The 19,654-nt window shown below is 43.2% G+C and overlaps 1 protein-coding gene and 1 pseudogene across 2 annotated transcripts in view; one reads left to right on the top strand and one right to left on the bottom strand.

The window, feature by feature from the left end:
- The window catches only part of Eda (ectodysplasin-A), a 401,465-nt gene extending 397,995 nt beyond the window's left edge, over positions 1-3,470 (bottom strand). For both annotated transcript variants that reach the window (NM_001305243.1, NM_001444043.1), the window contains exon 1: positions 2,900-3,470. In NM_001305243.1, the coding sequence (NP_001292172.1) occupies positions 2,900-3,295 (396 nt within the window). In that variant the 5' untranslated portion in view covers positions 3,296-3,470. The remainder of the gene's footprint in view (positions 1-2,899) is intronic.
- A 14,035-nt stretch (positions 3,471-17,505) lies between these two features.
- On the top strand, positions 17,506-17,981 carry LOC108349230 (60S ribosomal protein L29 pseudogene; annotated as a pseudogene).
- Positions 17,982-19,654: the final 1,673 nt, after the last annotated feature.

The raw sequence follows: 19,654 nt of genomic DNA, 5'->3' as shown, positions 1-19,654 counted from the left end.
TTTTTATGATTAGAAACCATTCTCCCTTTCTAAAATCTAATCTCCCTTTCTAAAATCTCCTTTGCAGAAAATTGTGCAGAAATTGTCCTGAATTCTTTCTGTATCCTGACTTGTTTGTTTGTTTGTTTGTTTAATTCCAGTATGGTATAGACACACCTTCAATGATTTCTGGAGTCTTTCCTTGAGTCATAATTAAGAGCCCACAGTCCAATCATCTCATAAGTATGAATCACTTTACCTTTGCCTAAATATATGTATGATCTCACATAATGAAATGCCGCTGACTGTTCTGCTCACCCCAGCTTAGTTCCATCAGTTTACCTTTACTCTTTCTAAATATGTTAGTAGGAAACCCAAATATAGTGGCCACTGGAAGACGCTGCGTTTTGTCTCTAATCCCCTCTGTACAAGACGTGCTGTAACGGCAGCTGTTGATGTTGAAAACCTAAAATACAAAATAAGGCCAAGTCCCACAAGGCTATTTACTTCCTTATTTATGAATCAGAATCTGTCAGCATAACTTAGAATTTTGACTGTCAGCAGATACTACGATTAAATGTCACCGAAAAACCAGCAGAGGGTGCAGCAGGGCACTAGAAATTTTACCCAAGATATAGCACATCAATGTAACTCGATTAGCCAGTCAACTTTTCCTTTATTTATTCATTCATTTATATGTTTGTTTCTTTGTTTACATGCTAAGGCTAATATTGTCAAAAGAAATAAGTTGAATCTGCGATAAAATTCCTTCAGTGAGCTAAAATTCTCCTGAAAGTGAAATTCAAGATGAATAAGGAATACATGGTTAAACTTAGTCTTCCCAAAATTAGAGCAGAACAAAATGACACAGATCTGAGCCCTTCATTTTGTAAAAAGCCTACTATGGAGCTCCAACCTGTTGTCCCTTCATTCCCCCCCCTTCAAAAAAAACCTTCTCAGCAGACACTATATTATGGAGGGGTGTGTACTAAACTGGAAGATGGGAGAGCACCTTCATCCTAGTTTTGACTCAGGCTATGATATCTTGGGCCACTTACTTCTCCCTTGAGGCCTGTATGTTCTCCAAAGGAATCAGTAAAATAGACTCAGGTAGTACCTTACAATCTGGAAAACACAAATTCCAATTAATGCTAATAAATGTAAAGAACTAGTATTGCTTTGATTGCCCCAAAAGACTAAAGTAGACTAAAGGACAGCAGAGAGGAAGCTGTGCTGAAACACGTAAGCATATCTGCTACACCTGGGGCAAGCAACCGAACGGCATTGCAAAGCTGTGAGTCCCATGCCGTCACAGAAGCTAGAATGCTGCTGTCCTGCCAATCTATAAACAGGGCTCTGTCTTTCCTGATTGCTCAAAATCCTTGAGCACCATTTGAGTAAAGAAGTTAAATTTCCTGATTGTATGTATGTATGTATGTATGTATGTATGCATGCATGCATGCATGTATGTGTGCATGGATATATGTATGTGCAGAATATCAATGTGGAGCTGCTAAGTACCTCTACTGGGATGGGGGGGGCAAATAAAAGACCCAGAGTCTCAATTAATTCTCCTTTAGCCCCAGTGTTTAAAGTTTCAAGTATGAGACGTCTGTCTGCTGATTCTCTTCTTTGATAAGCTGTTAAATAAGTTTGAGTGTCTTTGACATTTTAGGTCTGGGGCAATTTTACCAAGCACATTGTAAAAGAAAAGAAAAGGAAGGAAATGGAAGGAAAGAAAAGTGTCAGTCCTGACAGAGTATTGTTATGAATGTGATGGCTCTAAAAGTGTTCAACCCGTTAAGTCAAAGTAGCACAAACACTGTTTAAAGAGTTGTGACAATAACTATGTATGTAGCACCAAATACAGAAGGCTTCCTTGCCTCACCTCAAGTAAGTTACTTACACAACTTGCCGTTTCCTCCAGAAGTTACAAATTCACCATTAGTCTTTAACCACCTCAAAAAGATCCTTGGATGCTTTGCCTAAGATTCAAGTGTGAGACATCTATGGGAACCACAAGAAGGCTTAATATCAAGTACACTAAATTTGCTTGAATAACGAGTTAGAAAAACAACCAAGATAAAGGTTTGCTAAAAGGGATACAAACACTCTAAAGATTATCAAAAGCAAAACAAAAATCCAACTTCCTGTTCCAAAGGCAGCATTAATGAAAACTCTTCACACCCACTGCACCCAACTCCATCCACAAGAGTGTCAGAACCGGCATGCAAAGGGTGAGTTTTATTTCCATAGATTTTTCAAATTGCTGTTCAGAAGTTGTCTAGCAAGACGGCATATTTCTACCAGAATTCCTCAGGGGCACTGATCCTCACTAGAACGCAGAGGAGAATCGGTCTCAAATTGCAGGTGAAAAAGCTCAGGTCCTGGTCAGCGCACAAGAAGCCAGCGCTGAAAGTACGGTTAAAAGTTGTTTCAACGGGCGTGGAACAGTTAGTACAGCTGTTTACAGCTCCAACTCCAAAGAGGAGCCTGCTAGTGCTGGAATCAGCCCGGGACACGAAGAAACAAGCACCACGGGCAGAGAATCTCACCAGGGGGCACGAGGGGCCAAGCTGCTCGCCGTTAGACGGCCACGGGGGTGGCGCAGACACCTCCGCGCCCGGATGGGTGCAAGGCAGGCCAACTTTTCGCGAAGCAGCCCACACCCCCCCGGGGGCGGCGCGTGCAGGCTGGGCTTTCCAACTCCACGGGACCCGAGAGGGTCTGGATGAGCCAAGCTAGGAACCGAGGACAACCTGCCCTGGACAACCTCTCCCCAGCACTCTGGCCCACTCCCAGCTCCTGCCTGGAACTTGGCTCTGAGTGGCAGAGTCCCCTGAGCCCTGAGGCCCAGGCCCCCGCCCAACCGAGCAGGGGAGGGGGCCTCCAAGGCCGCCGCCCCTCCTAGGTGACTCACCTGGTGCCGGTCCTGGGAGTCAGGGGGGAGTGGATCTTCTCCTGGTTCCAGGGGCTGCTGTTGAAAGGACGGCTGCCCGAGGTGGCGGGTGATGGGACCCACAGGGTCGAGGCTCCCAGGGCTGCTTAGGGTGCCAGAGGTGCCAGGAGCACCCGGGCCACCGAGGCGGGACTCGGTTCCCCGTTCCCGCCGCAATTCGGACCGCAACTCTAGGTAGCAGCACAGCGTCAGCAGGTGGAGGGCCAGCGAGAGGCCAAAGAAACCCAGGAAGAGCCGGCAGCTGTTCCCTTCGCCCGCCCGAGCAGGGGCCCCGCGACAGCCGCAGCCCTGGCTGCCCCGCTCCCTTGGCGCTGCAGCAGGCAGGGGTTCCCTGCGCTCTACCTCAGGGTAGCCCATGGCCTCCAGAGACAACCACTATCTGAGGCCCGGGAGCCACTGCCTCTGCCTCAGTCCTTCACGACCCCTGACAGGCGACTACTGTCCTGCCATCGGCTGGGGGCTGCAGGGACCCGTTCCTGAGCGACGGTGGCTGGGCGGGACAGAACAGGGAGCAGCCGCATGTGCAGCTCCACTCCGAGGGGTGGGAAAGGGAGGAGGAGGGGCGGGCGAGAGGGGCGGCGCGGCCCGAGAGGGAACGAGGGAGGAGGTCCTCACCTACCCCGCCCCATGCCTCAAGGGGCGGCCGGGACGCCCAACCACGGGCCCGCCAGGCCTGGCCGCCCCGCCCCCTGCCGTTCCACTCGGGCCTCCAGCCGTGGGGCGGGGCCTGGGGGCGTGGGGGTTCACCTCTGCCTGGCAGCCCCACCCAGCTCTTCCCGCTTGCCCCGTTGCAGTTGGTGAGTGCGGCTGTCGTTCAGCTTTGGACTCCACCCCGGTTTAACCCTTCAGCGCCGCTATGGGGGAGGGCGGGAGGGGGAGGCTGAGAAGAATTTGGGAACCTTGGAAAGAACGTGGAGCAAAGAAAAGGAGGCAGAAACTAGCATTAATAGAAATGTTTGCAATTAACTGCAGTTGCTAATAACATCATCCAGTACTTATCTGTTGCTTTCAATCTTCAAAGCGTTTAACAGACGTTAAACTAATTAAAACAGTTCAGGGTTTGGAATGAAACCATGCCTGCTGTGTTTGCAATTCAATGGCTCGCCAGAAGAAAAGGAGACCTAGGAGCCTGGGAGCCAAACAGACTGGGAACCTGGCTGCCCCACTCCCAGAATGAGTCTTGGGACACAGTCTGAGCATAGAGAGGGTGCCTAGCGCCAAGTAAAACTGAAGTGATGCTGTCCCTTGAAGGCTAAAACGGTTTCCTAGGATTTCTTGATATATTAATTCATTCAAAAGATATGCATTGATCCCTTTCTCAGTGCAGAAAGTGCTGTGTGAGAGAACCCGCAGCCAAAAGTTTGTCTTCTTCCAGGGCTGCAGAAGTTTTGGAAGAACTCGAGCCTTCGAGGAGCAGGTGGGGAAACTGAGGGTCATGATGAGGTGAATTTTTACAGGGGTGGTCCACAGAATGGCCAGACACTAATGGCATCTGTACTCACAGGCAACTGTTCTGGCCTCTCCACCCTTCCCATGCTTCCCCTGGAGTACTCCCTGGGGTAAGTTCAACAAGTCAGCCAAATGTTCCAGATGTACACTGCTGCAACTGCAGCATCTTCAAAAGCTGCACCAATCAGAAACAGGGTCAGAGGGGAAAAATGGCAAATGTCAGAACAATAGACCTGGAAATGAAGGATGGAAAAGATTAGTTGTCAAGAGTCACAATTGACAAGCATTAGTAGTCTCAGATTTTAGAGAGCTAACTAGCTGTAGCAGGACAAGCATCCACTGTTTTAGCCAGTAGGTACTCTCATTTCCGTGTAATTGAGAAATGAATAATTATCCATTTTTATTAACTTGAAGCAAGTATAGTAAAAGCCACTGAGAAGGCTCGGTGATGCACCAGAACACTTAAGGCTAGGCCTAAGACGTAGGCTGATAAGGGAGAAGAAAAACAAAGAAGAATATAGAAAAGAGACAAAAGAACAACAAAACCAAAAGCATATGGTGGAGAGGTCAGTGCAGAGAGCACAGAGGTCATATAAGCTTTAAATATATCAGCCACAGACATGTTTTCCTTCATAGCTTAGTGAATGGCCTCAGTGCTTCACAAACATCTTTTTGTCCTCTTTTTAACCTTTACCCATGAAACAGAACGTTTGCAAAGGATCTCATCATCACACAGATAAGGAGGAAAAGAAAGGCTTGCAACAGCAGCTCTCGAGATCTACTTGTCCAGACCAGGAATTCTAGATGCTAGGAAAACCGCCAAGCTGGTTTACCTTAATTATCACAGCCTGGATTATTGGAAAGAATGCTAGACCAGAAGTCAGGAGGCGTTATTCTACCACTAGTTTGTTGGGTCACTCTGAGCGAAGGGAGTGGGGAAGCATTAGCTTGGTTTCTCCAACTGTAAAAGGAGGAGTTTAAACTGTAACAGCTATTACATGGGCCTTATCAGTCTCATCACTGGCTCTGTTGACTTTATTGCACACCCGGTTTAAAGAGGCTGTCTTTCCTTCCTCTAAAATGAGAGGGAAATAAATGGCATCTGTCTCCTGATGGTGGTGGGAGTGAGCCTGACAATGGTGGTGATGCTCAAGGGGTCTCATGGGTCCCTGCTTCCGATGTTCTACCTACTTTTTTTTTTAAATTTATCACTCTGTGTGTGTGTGTGTGTGTGAGAGAGAGAGAGAGAGAGAGAGAGAGAGAGAAGAAGGAGGAGGAGGAGGAGGAGGAGGAGGAGGAGGAGGAGAGACAGAGAGATGGGGGAACTCACATGCCACTGAGCACATTAGGAGGTCAAAGGACAACTTTGTGGAATGTGTTTTCACTTTCCACCTTTGCATAAGTTCCCAGGATCAAAGTCAGATTATCAGATTTGCAACTGTAGAGCAGCAAATGCCTTCCTCTGGTGGGCCATCTCACTGCAGCCCTTTCTTTTAATAATGGACCAAGAAAGACTCCCTTTATACCATTGCCCCTAGAAGCCATCAGAACTGCCTTTGACCTCAGATGTCATTTTGATGCCCAAGAGGCAGAAAATAAGACTTCATATACTTTAAAAATATTCCGGTGAGTGGAGGCAGTGAGAAATGCATGTGGTTATAGTAATTATCATTACAATGATGAAGTGCTGTGTATTGAACTTAGACGTTTCACTTTCAGTAGACAGGCATTCTAACACTGAGCCACACCCTCAGCCCAAAGTTCCTGTTTATTAATATGTTTTTTGTGTTTTGATGCACTGCTTCAGTTTGCCTCTCAGTTTGCATAGAGCCCAGTCCCCTACAGCATAAGTCTTAAAACGATAAACCTATGCGCCACATTCAGCAAACAGATGTAATGTGTTTGGTGTACTATCGGCTAAAACTTGGAACTGAAAAGAAAATTCAATTCTAGCATTTAGAAATCTGGAGATTTCATGCTTTCAGAATGTTGCTTTTCTACATTTCTAAATATAAAAACAAAAAAAAATCACAAGACCTGTTAACATTAGATTCACATTCCCATATGGCTAAACCCAGCTAAAACTGCCCTTTTGAGTTAATTTCCATGTAATCTTTCTTACCCCATGGACTCTGGTCTTCAATTCTGCCCTTGTTAGACACTTGACTTACTTGCACGGGCTCCTTGGCCAGGATATAATCTGCCATTCCAACATTATTATTTGCTAACCTGCAAAGAAGCCATGCTACCATATTGCTAAATTCACTTTCCCCATACCTCTGCACATTAGCCTGACTCATATTTTTAACCAGAAGTATCCGCTACCCCCTCAAAGCCTGATAAATGAAGAATCACATACTCTCTTTACTATGGCTTTATACCTTCCTCTAGATTTTCTTTTATCCTTTCATTGCACATTGAACATACATACCTTAATGATATCAAGTATAATGTCATATTTATTTCATATGAAATTCAAACTTTCAGTTCCATGAAACTGAACTTCTTGTTGATAAAAATAATGCTTTTCATCCCACTAAAATCAGGGACTAGACAAGGCTGCCCACTCTCTCCCTACTTATTCAATATAGTTCTTGAAGTTCTAGCCAGAGCAATCAGACAACAAAAGGAGATCAAGGGGATAAAGATCTGAAAAGAAGAGGTCAAAATATCACTATTTGCAGATGACATGATAGTATATTTAAGTGATCCCAAAAGTTCCACCAGAGAACTACTAAAGCTGATAAACAACTTCAGCAAAGTGGCTGGGTATAAAATTAACTCAAATAAATCAGTTGCCTTCCTCTATACAAAAGAGAAACAAGCCGAGAAAGAAATTAGGGAAACGACACCCTTCATAATAGACCCAAATAATATAAAGTACCTCGGTGTGACTTTAACCAAGCAAGTAAAAGATCTGTACAATAAGAACTTCAAGACACTGAGGAAAGAAATTGAAGAAGACCTCAGAAGATGGAAAGATCTCCCATGCTCATGGATTGGCAGGATTAATATACTAAAAATGGCCATTTTACCAAAAGCAATCTACAGATTCAATGCAATCCCCATCAAAATACCAATCCAATTCTTCAAAGAGTTAGACAGAACAATTTGCAAATTCATCTGGAATAACAAAAAACCCAGGATAGCTAAAGCTATCCTCAACAATAAAAGGACTTCAGGGGGAATCACTATCCCTGAACTCAAGCAGTATTACAGAGCAATAGTGATAAAAACTGCATGGTATTGGTACAGAGACAGACAGATAGACCAATGGAATAGAATTGAAGACCCAGAAATGAACCCACACACCTATGGTCACTTGATTTTTGACAAAGGAGCCAAAACCATCCAATGGAAAAAAGATAGCATTTTCAGCAAATGGTGCTGGTTCAACTGGAGGGCAACATGTAGAAGAATGCAGATCGATCCATGCTTATCACCCTGTACAAAGCTTAAGTCCAAGTGGATCAAGGACCTCCACATCAAACCAGACACACTCAAACTAATAGAAGAAAAACTAGGGAAGCATCTGGAACACATGGGCACTGGAAAAAATTTCCTGAACAAAACACCAATGGCTTATGCTCTAAGATCAAGAATCGACAAATGGGATCTCATAAAACTGCAAAGCTTCTGTAAGGCAAAGGACACTGTGGTTAGGACAAAACGGCAACCAACAGATTGGGAAAAGATCTTTACCAATCCTACAACAGATAGAGGCCTTATATCCAAAATATACAAAGAACTCAAGAAGTTAGACCGCAGGGAAACAAATAACCCTATTAAAAAAATGGGGTTCAGAGCTAAACAAAGAATTCACAGCTGAGGAATGCCGAATGGCTGAGAAACACCTAAAGAAATGTTCAACATCTTTAGTCATAAGGGAAATGCAAATCAAAACAACCCTGAGATTTCACCTCACACCAGTGAGAATGGCTAAGATCAAAAACTCAGGTGACAGCAGATGCTGGCGAGGATGTGGAGAAAGAGGAACACTCCTCCATTGTTGGTGGGATTGCAGACTGGTAAAACCATTCTGGAAATCAGTCTGGAGGTTCCTCAGAAAATTGGACATTGAACTGCCTGAGGATCCAGCTATACCTTTCTTGGGCATATACCCAAAAGATGCCTCAACATATAAAAGAGACACATGCTCCACTATGTTCATCGCAGCCTTATTTATAATAGCCAGAAAATGGAAAGAACCCAGATGCCCTTCAACAGAGGAATGGATACAGAAAATGTGGTACATCTACACAATGGAATATTACTCAGCTATCAAAAACAACGAGTTTATGAAATTCGTAGGCAAATGGTTGGAACTGGAAAATATCATCCTGAGTGAGCTAACCCAATCACAGAAAGACATACATGGTATGCACTCATTGATAAGTGGCTATTAGCCCAAATGCTTGAATTACCCTAGATCCCTAGAACAAAGGAAACTCAAGACGGATGATCAAAATGTGAATGCTTCACTCCTTCTTTAAATGAGGAAAAAGAATACCCTTGGCAGGGAAGGGAGAGGCAAAGATTAAAACAGAGACTGAAGGAACACCCATTCAGAGCCTGCCCCACATTTGGCCCATACATATACAGCCACCCTATTAGACAAGATGGATGAAGCAAAGAAGTGCAGACCGACAGGAGCCGGATGTAGATCTCTCCTGAGAGACACAGCCAGAATACAGCAAATACAGAGGCGAATGCCAGCAGCAAACCACTGAACTGAGAATAGGTCCCCTATTGAAGGAATCAGAGAAAGAACTGGAAGAGCTTGAAGGGGCTCGAGACCCCAAAAGTACAACAATGCCAAGCAACCAGAGCTTCCAGGGACTAAGCCACTACCTAAAGACTATACATGGACTGACCCTGGACTCTGACCTCATAGGTAGCAATGAATATCCTAGTAAGAGCACCAGTGGAAGGGGAAGCCCTGGGTCCTGCTAAGACTGAACCCCCAGTGAACTAGTCTATGGGGGGAGGGCGGCAATGGGGGGAGGGTTGGGAGGGGAACACCCATAAGGAAGGGGAGGGGGGAGGGGGATGTTTGCCCGGAAACCGGGAAAGGGAATAACACTCGAAATGTATATAAGAAATACTCAAGTTAATAAAAAAAAAATAATGCTTTTCGAGTCTTCTACTTCTCACACCCTCGTATATCATCTACCATTCAGTTGGCACCAAAATGTTGTCAACTGAATAGGCCTGAAGTCATCTACAATGATATAGACTACCTAGAATTCCAAAGAAAGGAACTTTTTCATGGGACATCTGTGAATACTGTTTAAAAAGCAACTCCTGGGTCCTAAGCTGCATAACATATATGGAAAGGCACAAAGACCATAAAACCACATGACAGGGCTAGAGATGTGGCTAGTAATGTAGCACATGCCTAGCATGCACAAGGCCTTAGGCTCCATCCCCAGCACCACCAATTCTAGGAACTGAGCCCAGGGCCTTGTGTATGCTAGGTCGACACTGTGCCACAGAACACCCTGCCACCACCACACAGCTGCCTCATTGGCCTTTCTTTCCTACTGAATTTCATTTCCTGTGTTTGTTTCTATTAGCCTAATATTAAGTAATAGGAATTGACAACCCCCAAACAACAATGTTAAATAAGTTAACAAACAAGGTGTGGTAGGGCATGTTGGAGTTCCAGATATTTGGAAGGCTGAAACAGAAGAATCACTTGAGCACAGGAACTTCAGAAGAACCTAGAAAACATAGTCAGACCCACATGTAAAAAAAAAAAAAAAAACGAGGAAAAAATGTTAATGCCTGAATACCCATCAATGAAGTGGAATGGGCTAAGGGATTGGAGGGGACGGATATTCAATGCTTAGTAGCTATGGTTAGGCCACAGAAAAAGTAACTGGCACAGAGCTCACAGAGGTAACTATGGTGCGCTTAGTGATTGCAGGTAGCTGAGGGGAATCACGGGCTCTTAGTGATAGATTCTCATTTGAATCTTAGATTCTTTACATCTCAGTTATTTGCTTTACTACAAGTGATCTTCATTTGTCTTAGACCACCTCAGTTTTCCCATGTGGAAAATATGGATGGAATTATATACTTTTAGAAGAGATGCTTTGTAAGCTAGCTATGCTTAAGTGGGATGTGTGGAAGAGAGAAGAGTTTTGCTCTACTCTCTCAGGGCTTTCGGTAATTGAGCCTATTAAATAAACTGACAGCAGGCAGATTAGTAAGAGAAAATGAATGCAAAATGTATGATGTACAAAAAGGCATCGACTTGAAAGAAAATGAATGTCAAATATGCAATGAGATTTAGAAATTTATCTATCCTCATCATAAGGGAAAGGGAGGCAAATGTGGACAACTAAGGATTTTTTTTCTTCAAGGAAAGTGAGTAGGTCCTGACGTGGGGGGAAAGTGGTGACAAATTCCTCTGGGTATGACCCTGAACTCCGGGGTCCACTCCAGTGATAACTGTTTAGTCAGCCACAGTTGCTGAGATTGCTAGAGAAGTGATTCAAGACAATTAAATTCCTTTTGGAAAACATCTTTCTGAAGAAAAGTTCAGTGGGAGTCCCTCTCTATAATTGTTCCAAAGTAGTGTATTAGGTGCAAGACATCTTTCAGAATCTATTTGTCAAAGTTTTAGAACTTCACCAATCTCTTCTCTCTCTCTCTCTCTCTCTCTCTCTCTCTCTCTCTCTCTCTCTCTCTCTCTCTCTCTTCCTCCCTCCCTCCCTCTCTCCCTTTCCCTTCCTCCCCTCCCTCTCCTCTCTCTCTCTATCTCTCTTCCCCTCCCTCCCTCCCCCCTCTCCATCCCTCTCTGTCTCTGTCTCTCTCACACAACACACACACACACACACACACACACACACACACACACACACACACACACACACACACCATATATATGGAATTTACCCAAAGGGAATCAGAGTAACCACGTATAGCAGCTTTCAGGGGCACAGCAGACACACAGAAAAGTTACATAGTTTCCAGAGTTTGTACTTATCAAATGCTAGTTCCTTTTTATGTGTTAAATGTATTAACTTTTGAAATAGAGTCCATATGCTTTCACCATCCTCCTCTGACTGTTTGAAGTGAATACCCATCTTCTTTGTATCCATTTTCTTTCAGATGTTTAATGGACACCTCAAACTCAGCATAGCCAAAGCATGGCTTTCTCTCTGAAAATGTGTTATACTTTGTTTGGTATTCTTAGCTCAGTAAATGGCAACTCCACTCTTCTATTGCTCAGGGAAAAGAACAACAACAACAACAACAAAAATAACTCTTTGAGACTATCCTTGAATGCCTTACCCCTATCTGTTAGTGAATGGTGTCATTTATATCTTTAAAATATACCTGAATATTTCTCGCCACCTCCCTATCATCACCCTGCTCTATGCCCTTAATGCTGTGCCACCTGGATGACTCTTGAATGGCTAAAGCTTTTTACCAACTCTAAACCCTGTTAGTTTTCCCACTCTACAACATAGTCCCTATAAATCATTCTGTTAAAACGATGCCAGTCTCCTCTTCATCAAATCTTCCCATGGCCCACTGTTTTCTCTGAGTGCTTATCTTGGTCTACCTTATCTGAATACTGAACTTATTTATGGCCACCTGTCGTAATACTGTTCCCCTTGCTTACTATGTTAGTTACTTTTTTGTTGCTGTGATAAAATACCATAACCAAGGGAACTTATAGAAGGAATAGTTTAGTTGGTCTTATAGATCCAGAAGGAGTATCTATAATGGCTTGAGAGGCATGGCGGCAGGTAAGTAGAGCAGAGAAGTGTTCAATATCAAACACAAAGCAAAGGGAGAAAATAGGAAGTGGGGCAAGGCTACACACTCTCAAAAAGATACTCCTAGTGGCACAGTTCCTCCAAGTAAAGGTTCTACAACCTCTACAAACAGTGCACCTAGCCAGGGACCAAGTGCTTATTATTATTATTATTATTATTATTATTATTATTATTATTATTATTGTTATTGGATATTTTAATTTGCATTTCAAATGTTATCCTCTTTTCCAGTTTCCCATCCATAAACCCCCTATCCCATTCCCCTCCCCCTTCCTCTTTGAGGGCATTCCCCCACCTAACCACCCATCCCTTACCCTGCCATGACATTCCCTTACACTGGGGGGGGGGTGGCGGTGTCCAGCCTTGGCACGACCAAGGGCTTCTCTTCCCATTGGTGCCCAACAAGGCCACAAGCATTCTAATCATGATTCTGTGGGGGACATTTATCTTCCAAAGTACCACATTTACCCTGTTCCAATCATGTTAGGACCTTTACTATTCCTTAAACCACTGAAGTATACTGTCACTTTAAAAACCCTTCTATATGTATTTCCTCCTTGCTAGAAAGCTATTGTTCTTACTCCAGGTCTCTTCTAAGGGGTCATCTAATAAGGAATCTATTCTTGACCAACTTTCTACCATACTCTGTTCCCTCTTTTACTATTTGACATACTGGATATGTATTGATTGTGAGATTCTTTTGCAGCCACAAATAAAATATCAGTTCTATAATGACACAGATCTGTGTTTAATTTTGTGCATTGCTGTCTTAGTTGGGGTCTCCTTGCTGTGAAGAGACACCATGACGAAGGCAACTCTTATAAAGGAAAACACTTAATTGGGTCTTGCTTACAGTTTCAGAGGTTTAGCCCATTATCATCATGGTGGGGAGCATGGCAGCATGCAGGCAGACACAGTGCTGGAGGAACAGAGAATTCTACATCTTGATCTGAAAGCAGCCAGGGGGATACTGTCTTCTGCAGGCAGCCAGGAGAAGGGTCTGGATCACACTGGCCAGACTTGAACATATATATGAGACCATAAAGTCCTCTCTTGACAATGATATACTTCCTCTAACAGGGCTGCACCTCCTAATAGTGCCACTTCTCACAGTCCAAGCATATTCATGCCACCAAAATTGCTTTCCCTACAAGACAGTGCATGCCACACAATAGGCTTTAAATAAACTTTTGTTGATGTGATGAATGAATTCTCCTATGGGAGTAAGGGGAATGAGGCTGGCATGGTCAGGCATTTTGCTAAACAGCCAAGGACTTTTTCCAATGCAACGATGCAGGGAAGAGCTATCTCCTTGTAGGCGGCACCTCCTCTGAAGAAGAATGCTCAGGGCATTTCTCATTAACTTCAATGTAAGTATCTATTGAGGCTATTTTAACTATGAGAAAACCAAGGTTCACAGGGATAAAATCATTGGTACAAATCCAGAGATTAAGTGGTATAGTACAAATTCACATCTAGGTCTGACTTGATCAAAAATCTATGTTCTGTCCTCAAAATTACCTCCCCTGCAATCAAATCCCAAATGAAGCTTCATAGAGAGAGCTAGGCATGCAGACTATTGGAGTCCTGGAGGGGCAGAGTGATAATCTAGCTAGAAGTCACAGTGTAGTCTCTCTTTTGCCTGCATGCTGTTGCCACCACCTTTTACCTCCAACACCAAGGCCAACACGCATACTATCCTTAGTTGAGTGTACTCAGATATGGGTTTTATATCAGGTCATCTTCCTATACAGTAGTTCTTCTCACTGATGACAGAACAGTGATCTGGCTCCTTGGCCTGATATCCAAGCCCTTTATTGGACCCTGAGCTCCTTTTTCAGCTGTTGCCACGCACTAGGCCTCTGCAACTGCTGCCTCTGGGGCTCTCATTATTCAAGAACAAATATCTACATCTCCACTTCTCTGTCTTATACTCTTACACTGTACCCTTTCAGTTTCCTTGCTCCTCTTTGTCTCTTTCCTATTGTCAATTCTACCTATATGGAAAGCAATGCATTTTCCTTTTTTTCAATTCTATACTGATAGTTTTCTCTCGGTTTGTGTGTGTGTGTGTGTGTGTGTGTGTGTGTGTGTGTGTGTGTGTGTATGTTTTATGTGTAGAAATGTATGCACTAGCAAGTGTGCATCTCTATAGGAAAACCCATGTCAGGCGCCTTCCAGAATCACTCTCCATTCTATTTATTAAAGTAGGATCTCTCCATGAGCCAAGAGCTCTACGATTCCTGCTACTCTAGCTAGCTAGCTTGCCTTGGAGATGCCCTGTCTCTGCTTTTCAATTGCTGGCTTTACAAACGCCCATCAGAACTTCCCATCTTTTTACATCAGTTTGGGAAATTTGAGCTATAGTCCTCAAGGCTGCATTACAGCTACTCTAGTCACTGTCTTCCCCAGTCCTGGTTGATTGCATTTAATTGTTTATATTTATGATGTATGTTGTAATAATTCAGCTCATGTATACTACATGTAATAATCACACGTAATAGTTAGCATTTCTATCTCCTTAGGCTGTATCCAAGGCCTAGCTCATCTCCTACCTTCTGATGTGGCCTGCCTGCCTGCAGTGTTCTCCACCAGGACACCCTGACTGTTCAGCTTACCTGCCACTCACAGCATGCGATTCCTGATTGCTAGTTCATCTCCATTCTGTGCAAGTGTCTCCTAACCCCATCATACCTTCAATTCTCCTTGAAGGACAGGACCCTGTCCTAGCCCCCACAGGGCCTACCTCAAGCCAGGGCTTACCAAATCTTTGCTAATGGATTAAGCACTCTGCACAGATGAATTTTAAGCAGAATTTTGAAGGCAAAAGTGGTCTGGGTTTGACAGAAAGAAGACAGCTGCTCTAGGTGGAAAGCTCAGTAAAATAAAATGCTGATCACATTTATATAAGCGAGGCAGCCAGGAGTATTTAGAACAAAAATTTAAACAGGCACTCACAAAGGAGGCAGAGCAGCAGATCTTTTACTCAATGGAGGAAATGACTATAACCATCACTGATGAAGAAATGTTTGCAGAAACAAGCGAGATGGCACAGCATGGAATAATCATTTTACAATAACTTTGTGGCTACTCATGAATGCATATGGGGGAACTCTTACTCCATTAAGAGGCATTTTTTTTCATTCAAAAACAGAAATCCTTATTGGGTGGCAGAATGCCATTTGCATCTATGTCCTCAGCAATGCATTTCGGCCCCACTGTTCAAGCCATCAAGTAGCATTAAAGCACAGGCTACGTATTATTACAAAGCCGTACTCCATTTACATCAGACCCAGAAAGAGACTACAGATTACATTTTAGTGGATTTAAAGAGAAAACTACAGTGTTTGTTGTTGTTATTGATATTGTTTCTAACTTTCTTATATTCAGAATAACTGTGTGTGGTAGATAGGCCATTGTGTCTGATTTAACGGGGGAGAACATGAAGTCCAGAGGAGCAGGCTGATTTACCTAACGTCACGTAGTCAGTAGCCTTGAATTTTAGCCTGGGGTTCACTTTCTTCCTAACACTATGGTGTTCATTTATCACACTTGTGTTTGTGTAGTTGATCCGACCAAAGCTCTTATTGATTTTTCCCCTTGATCTGAATTTCCTAGTCACAGGTAATATGAAACTTACCCCAAGGATCTGAGCTCCAGAAAGTCAAGTGTTCTCCAGGAAATGATCTTAGTTCTATAAGAAACACCTAAAGGCATCTGAACTTGTAATAACTATCCCAATTTCAGCTCAGCTCGAAACAGGCATGTCAAAACTAATTTTGCTAAAATGTACTGACCCCTCACTTGGGTCCACAGGTAACTAAAAGGAGAATGTAATTCTGACACCTCTGCCTTCATTTTGTTTCTGTCTCTTTTACTTTGCCTGACTGCACGGAGACAAGACATTGTCCTGAACTTGCAGTTATCTTGGATTGTAAGGACAGTAAAACCTCACAGGGGACACTATTCCCACAAGAAGAGGACACTTATCTCTAAGGGCAAGTTCGCATCCCCAGGAACTAACCGATTAACAATTTGACATTTTATCAGACCACCTCACAGGACAGACCAGCTGAGACAGCATCTTAGTTCGTTTCTATAATTAACACTATAAGCAAAATCCATTTGGGAAAAGGGTTTATTGTAGCTTACAGCTTATAGTCTATTATAAAAGAAAGCCAGGGAAGGAACTCAAAGAAGGAACCCAGAAGCAAGAACTAAAGCAAAGACCACAGAGGAATGCTGCTTACTGGCTTCCTTCCAAATTCTTGTTCAGATACATTTTGTACATCCTAAGCCTCCCTGTCTAGGGAAGGCAGTGCCTACCATGGACTGGGCCTTCCCACATCTATCATCAATAATAATAGTAATAGTAATAATAATAATAATAATACCCACTGACATGCCCAGAGGCCAATCCAATGGGAACAATTCTTCGGTTGAGGTTCTCTCTTTTCAGATAACTCTAGATTGTGTCAAATTTATCAAACAGTAGCCAGCACAGACAATAATGGATTAAGGGTGGGTGGACTACTTAATTATACATGTCTCTTGACCCCTATTGAAATCCAACACTCATGTATATCTCACCAGACTTGGGGACATTGGACCTATGTACAATTTCCTCTTTACAGTGTGCTACATTGAATTAGTCTCGCTCTGATCCTCACCATTTGGGACAGGTGGCCAAGCCCAGCTGGCTTCGGATGCTAAAGCTCAGACTTTCATTCTGTAGAATTCCCTATTTAGATAAACGATGTTGAGAGATTTAAGTATCCAGTTCATCCAAAAGTAAGAGGGTGTGTACCAGGCAGCAGCAGCATTAAGTGTTAGAGATAAGGATACAAAGAATAATGCAATATACATATTTTAAAGAGAACTTAGTTTTTCGTAAATATAATTTCACAGAACAGTGCCTTGAACTGGCCTTGTTACCCCACCACCATCACCACTACACTCTGAGGTGGGCCAAATCAGAGGAGCTAGGAGTGCTAAATCTTACCAAGTTCGGAGACACTTTGAAAAAAAGAAAGAAAGAAAGAAAGAAAGATCCAACTTATCCCATTCAAATAATTTCCTGAACCAACAAGATGACTTAGTAGACAAAAGCACTTTCTGTCAAGATTGAGTTCCTGATTTCCAGAATTCATGAAGTGGAAGGAGAGGACCAGCTTCAACTTCTGCCTGCTGTCTTACACACACACACACACACACACACACACACACACACACACACACACACACACACTGAATAAGTAAATGTAAAAATTAAAAATAAAAAGGGTTTCTTTAAAAATTCTGAGAAATGGGGGAACTGTGGGTTACCAAACAGACATGGCCAAGTCCAAGAACCACACTACACACAACCAGTCCCACAATTGGCATAGAAATGGCATCAAGAAACCCCTGTCACAAAGATACAAATCTCTTAAGGGGGTTGACTCCAAGTTCCTGAGTAACATGTGCTTTGCCAAGAAGCACAACAAGGCCTGAAGAAGATGCGGGCCAACAATGCAAAGGCAGTGAGTGCACGAGCAGAGGTCATCAAGGCCCTTGTGAAGTCTCAGGCCATCAAGCCCAAGATGCCAAAGGGCTCCAGCCACAAACTCGGCCATCTGGCTTTCATCGCTCACCCCAAGCTTGGGAAGAGGATTCGAAGCTACATGGCCAAGGGTTGTAGGCTCTGTCAACCAAAGCCCAAGGCTCAAACCAAGGCAGAGGCCAAAGCTCCAGCTAAGGCCCAGGCTTCAGCTCCAGCTCAGGTTCCCAAGGGTGCCCAGGCCCCTGTGAGGTTCCCATAGTAAAGGCTCCTTCCAGTGTGAAGACAGATGGACTGCTGTGACACACCTACCTACACACTATGTGTAGATGGCCAGTGTCCTGTGCTGTTTTTACAAATAAACTTGAGACAAGATCTGTTTTAAAAATACTGAGAAGGGGGCTGGTAAGATGGTTTAGTCATTAAAGGTAATATCTCACAAGTGAAATTGCTGAGAAAACGAGCAGCCATAGGTTGAGAAACAGTAAGAAGCAGCCTCCCTCTAGAATTTAAGACATTTTCTTGTCTGCCTTGTACTTGCTGAAGGCTCAGAAAGAATCGGGTAAACTGTCTGGCTCCTGGAAATATGGAAATTGTATAAGCTTAGGTTCAAGATGAACAGTTAGTACCAGAAGACAAGCTCCAAGTTGAACTTGAGTCTTGGGAATCAATGTTTAGTAATACAATCATACTTTTGTGTAATGGATACATTGTGAGGAAACAGTACACAATCTGAATTAGAGTATTCAAGAGTACCACACTACTGGGAAAGAAGAGCAAGTTGTTAGGGATGGAGTGTAAGTGCTCTGCTCTTTGATTGACCGTCATGGGTTATGTTAGTTCTCATTGTGTATGTCCTTTCCTACGATGCACCTGATTTTAATCATTTGCATAGCCAACTGTGCATGCATAGGCATAAGATTTATAGTAAGCAGGAAATTTTCCCTGAATGTTCAATGTGAGGTCAGGTATATTACTCACATGTCCCAACAACCAGTTTGGGCTAGATTGGTGCTTTTTACTGTGTTCAGGATGGGTTCTATCAAAAAGGGTGAGTTACTAAGGAGTTGCTAGAGAGGAGAATCCACTGCATTGTCTGGAGTGTGTTATACCTGCTACTTAATGTAGGTTGGGGCCCAAGGTTACTAAATGAATTTCTGGGAAAGGGGTGTGTGTGTGTTGCTCAAGTCAAGTGGAATCCTAAGTTGCTAAGCTTTCTCCACGATTCCTTGATTTAATAGTTGTCTTGTATTGATTTCTTACTATGGCACCATTTGGGACAAAGTTGCATTTTAATATTACTTGACCTTCAGAAATAACCTTAAAGGTATATTGTTCTTTTTCCTATATGTTGAAAATAAAGGCTTTGTGAAAAGTAATATGTCTAACCCATATGGCAAATGACAGTGCTATGACTGAATCTAGATCTGTCCTGATTCAAAAGTCCACATTTTTTTTCCACTATAGTATGGGGGACAGTTTATTTTTTTACTCAAAAAATCCAAGAAAAAGCCAAGGAGATGGCTGATTAGGGAAAAACATTTGCCACACAAACATGATGACTTGTGTTTGATCCTCAGAAGCTCTGTAAAATAGTGGGTGTGTTTGCAGGTGAGAAGCTTGTGAGCTAGATAGCCTGGAGTATGGTCCACACTGGTAGAATCAAGGCAGACAGTTCCTCAACAAGGTGGAAGGCAAGAACCTCCTACTCAAAGTTGTTCCTAGACCTCCACCTAGGCACAATGGCATGCATGCACACATAATTACATACTTAAACACACAATAAAGAAAAGTAATAAATTTAATATATTAATTCAAAGAATAAGTTCTCCACGATGCTTAATATGAAATTATGTCAGATGATAGTATTCTTTCCTCGTCCCTGTATGGTCTTGGAGTCTGATGGGAAGGTGTGATGTGGAACCAAAGCTAAAT

The sequence above is a fragment of the Rattus norvegicus genome, chromosome X (genome assembly GCF_021556685.1).
Source record: "Rattus norvegicus strain SHRSP/BbbUtx chromosome X, alternate assembly SHRSP_T2T, whole genome shotgun sequence".
Lineage (NCBI taxonomy): Eukaryota > Metazoa > Chordata > Mammalia > Rodentia > Muridae > Rattus > Rattus norvegicus.
Note: the sequence above shows the minus strand (reverse complement) of the source record. Positions and strands in the feature narration are given on the sequence as shown.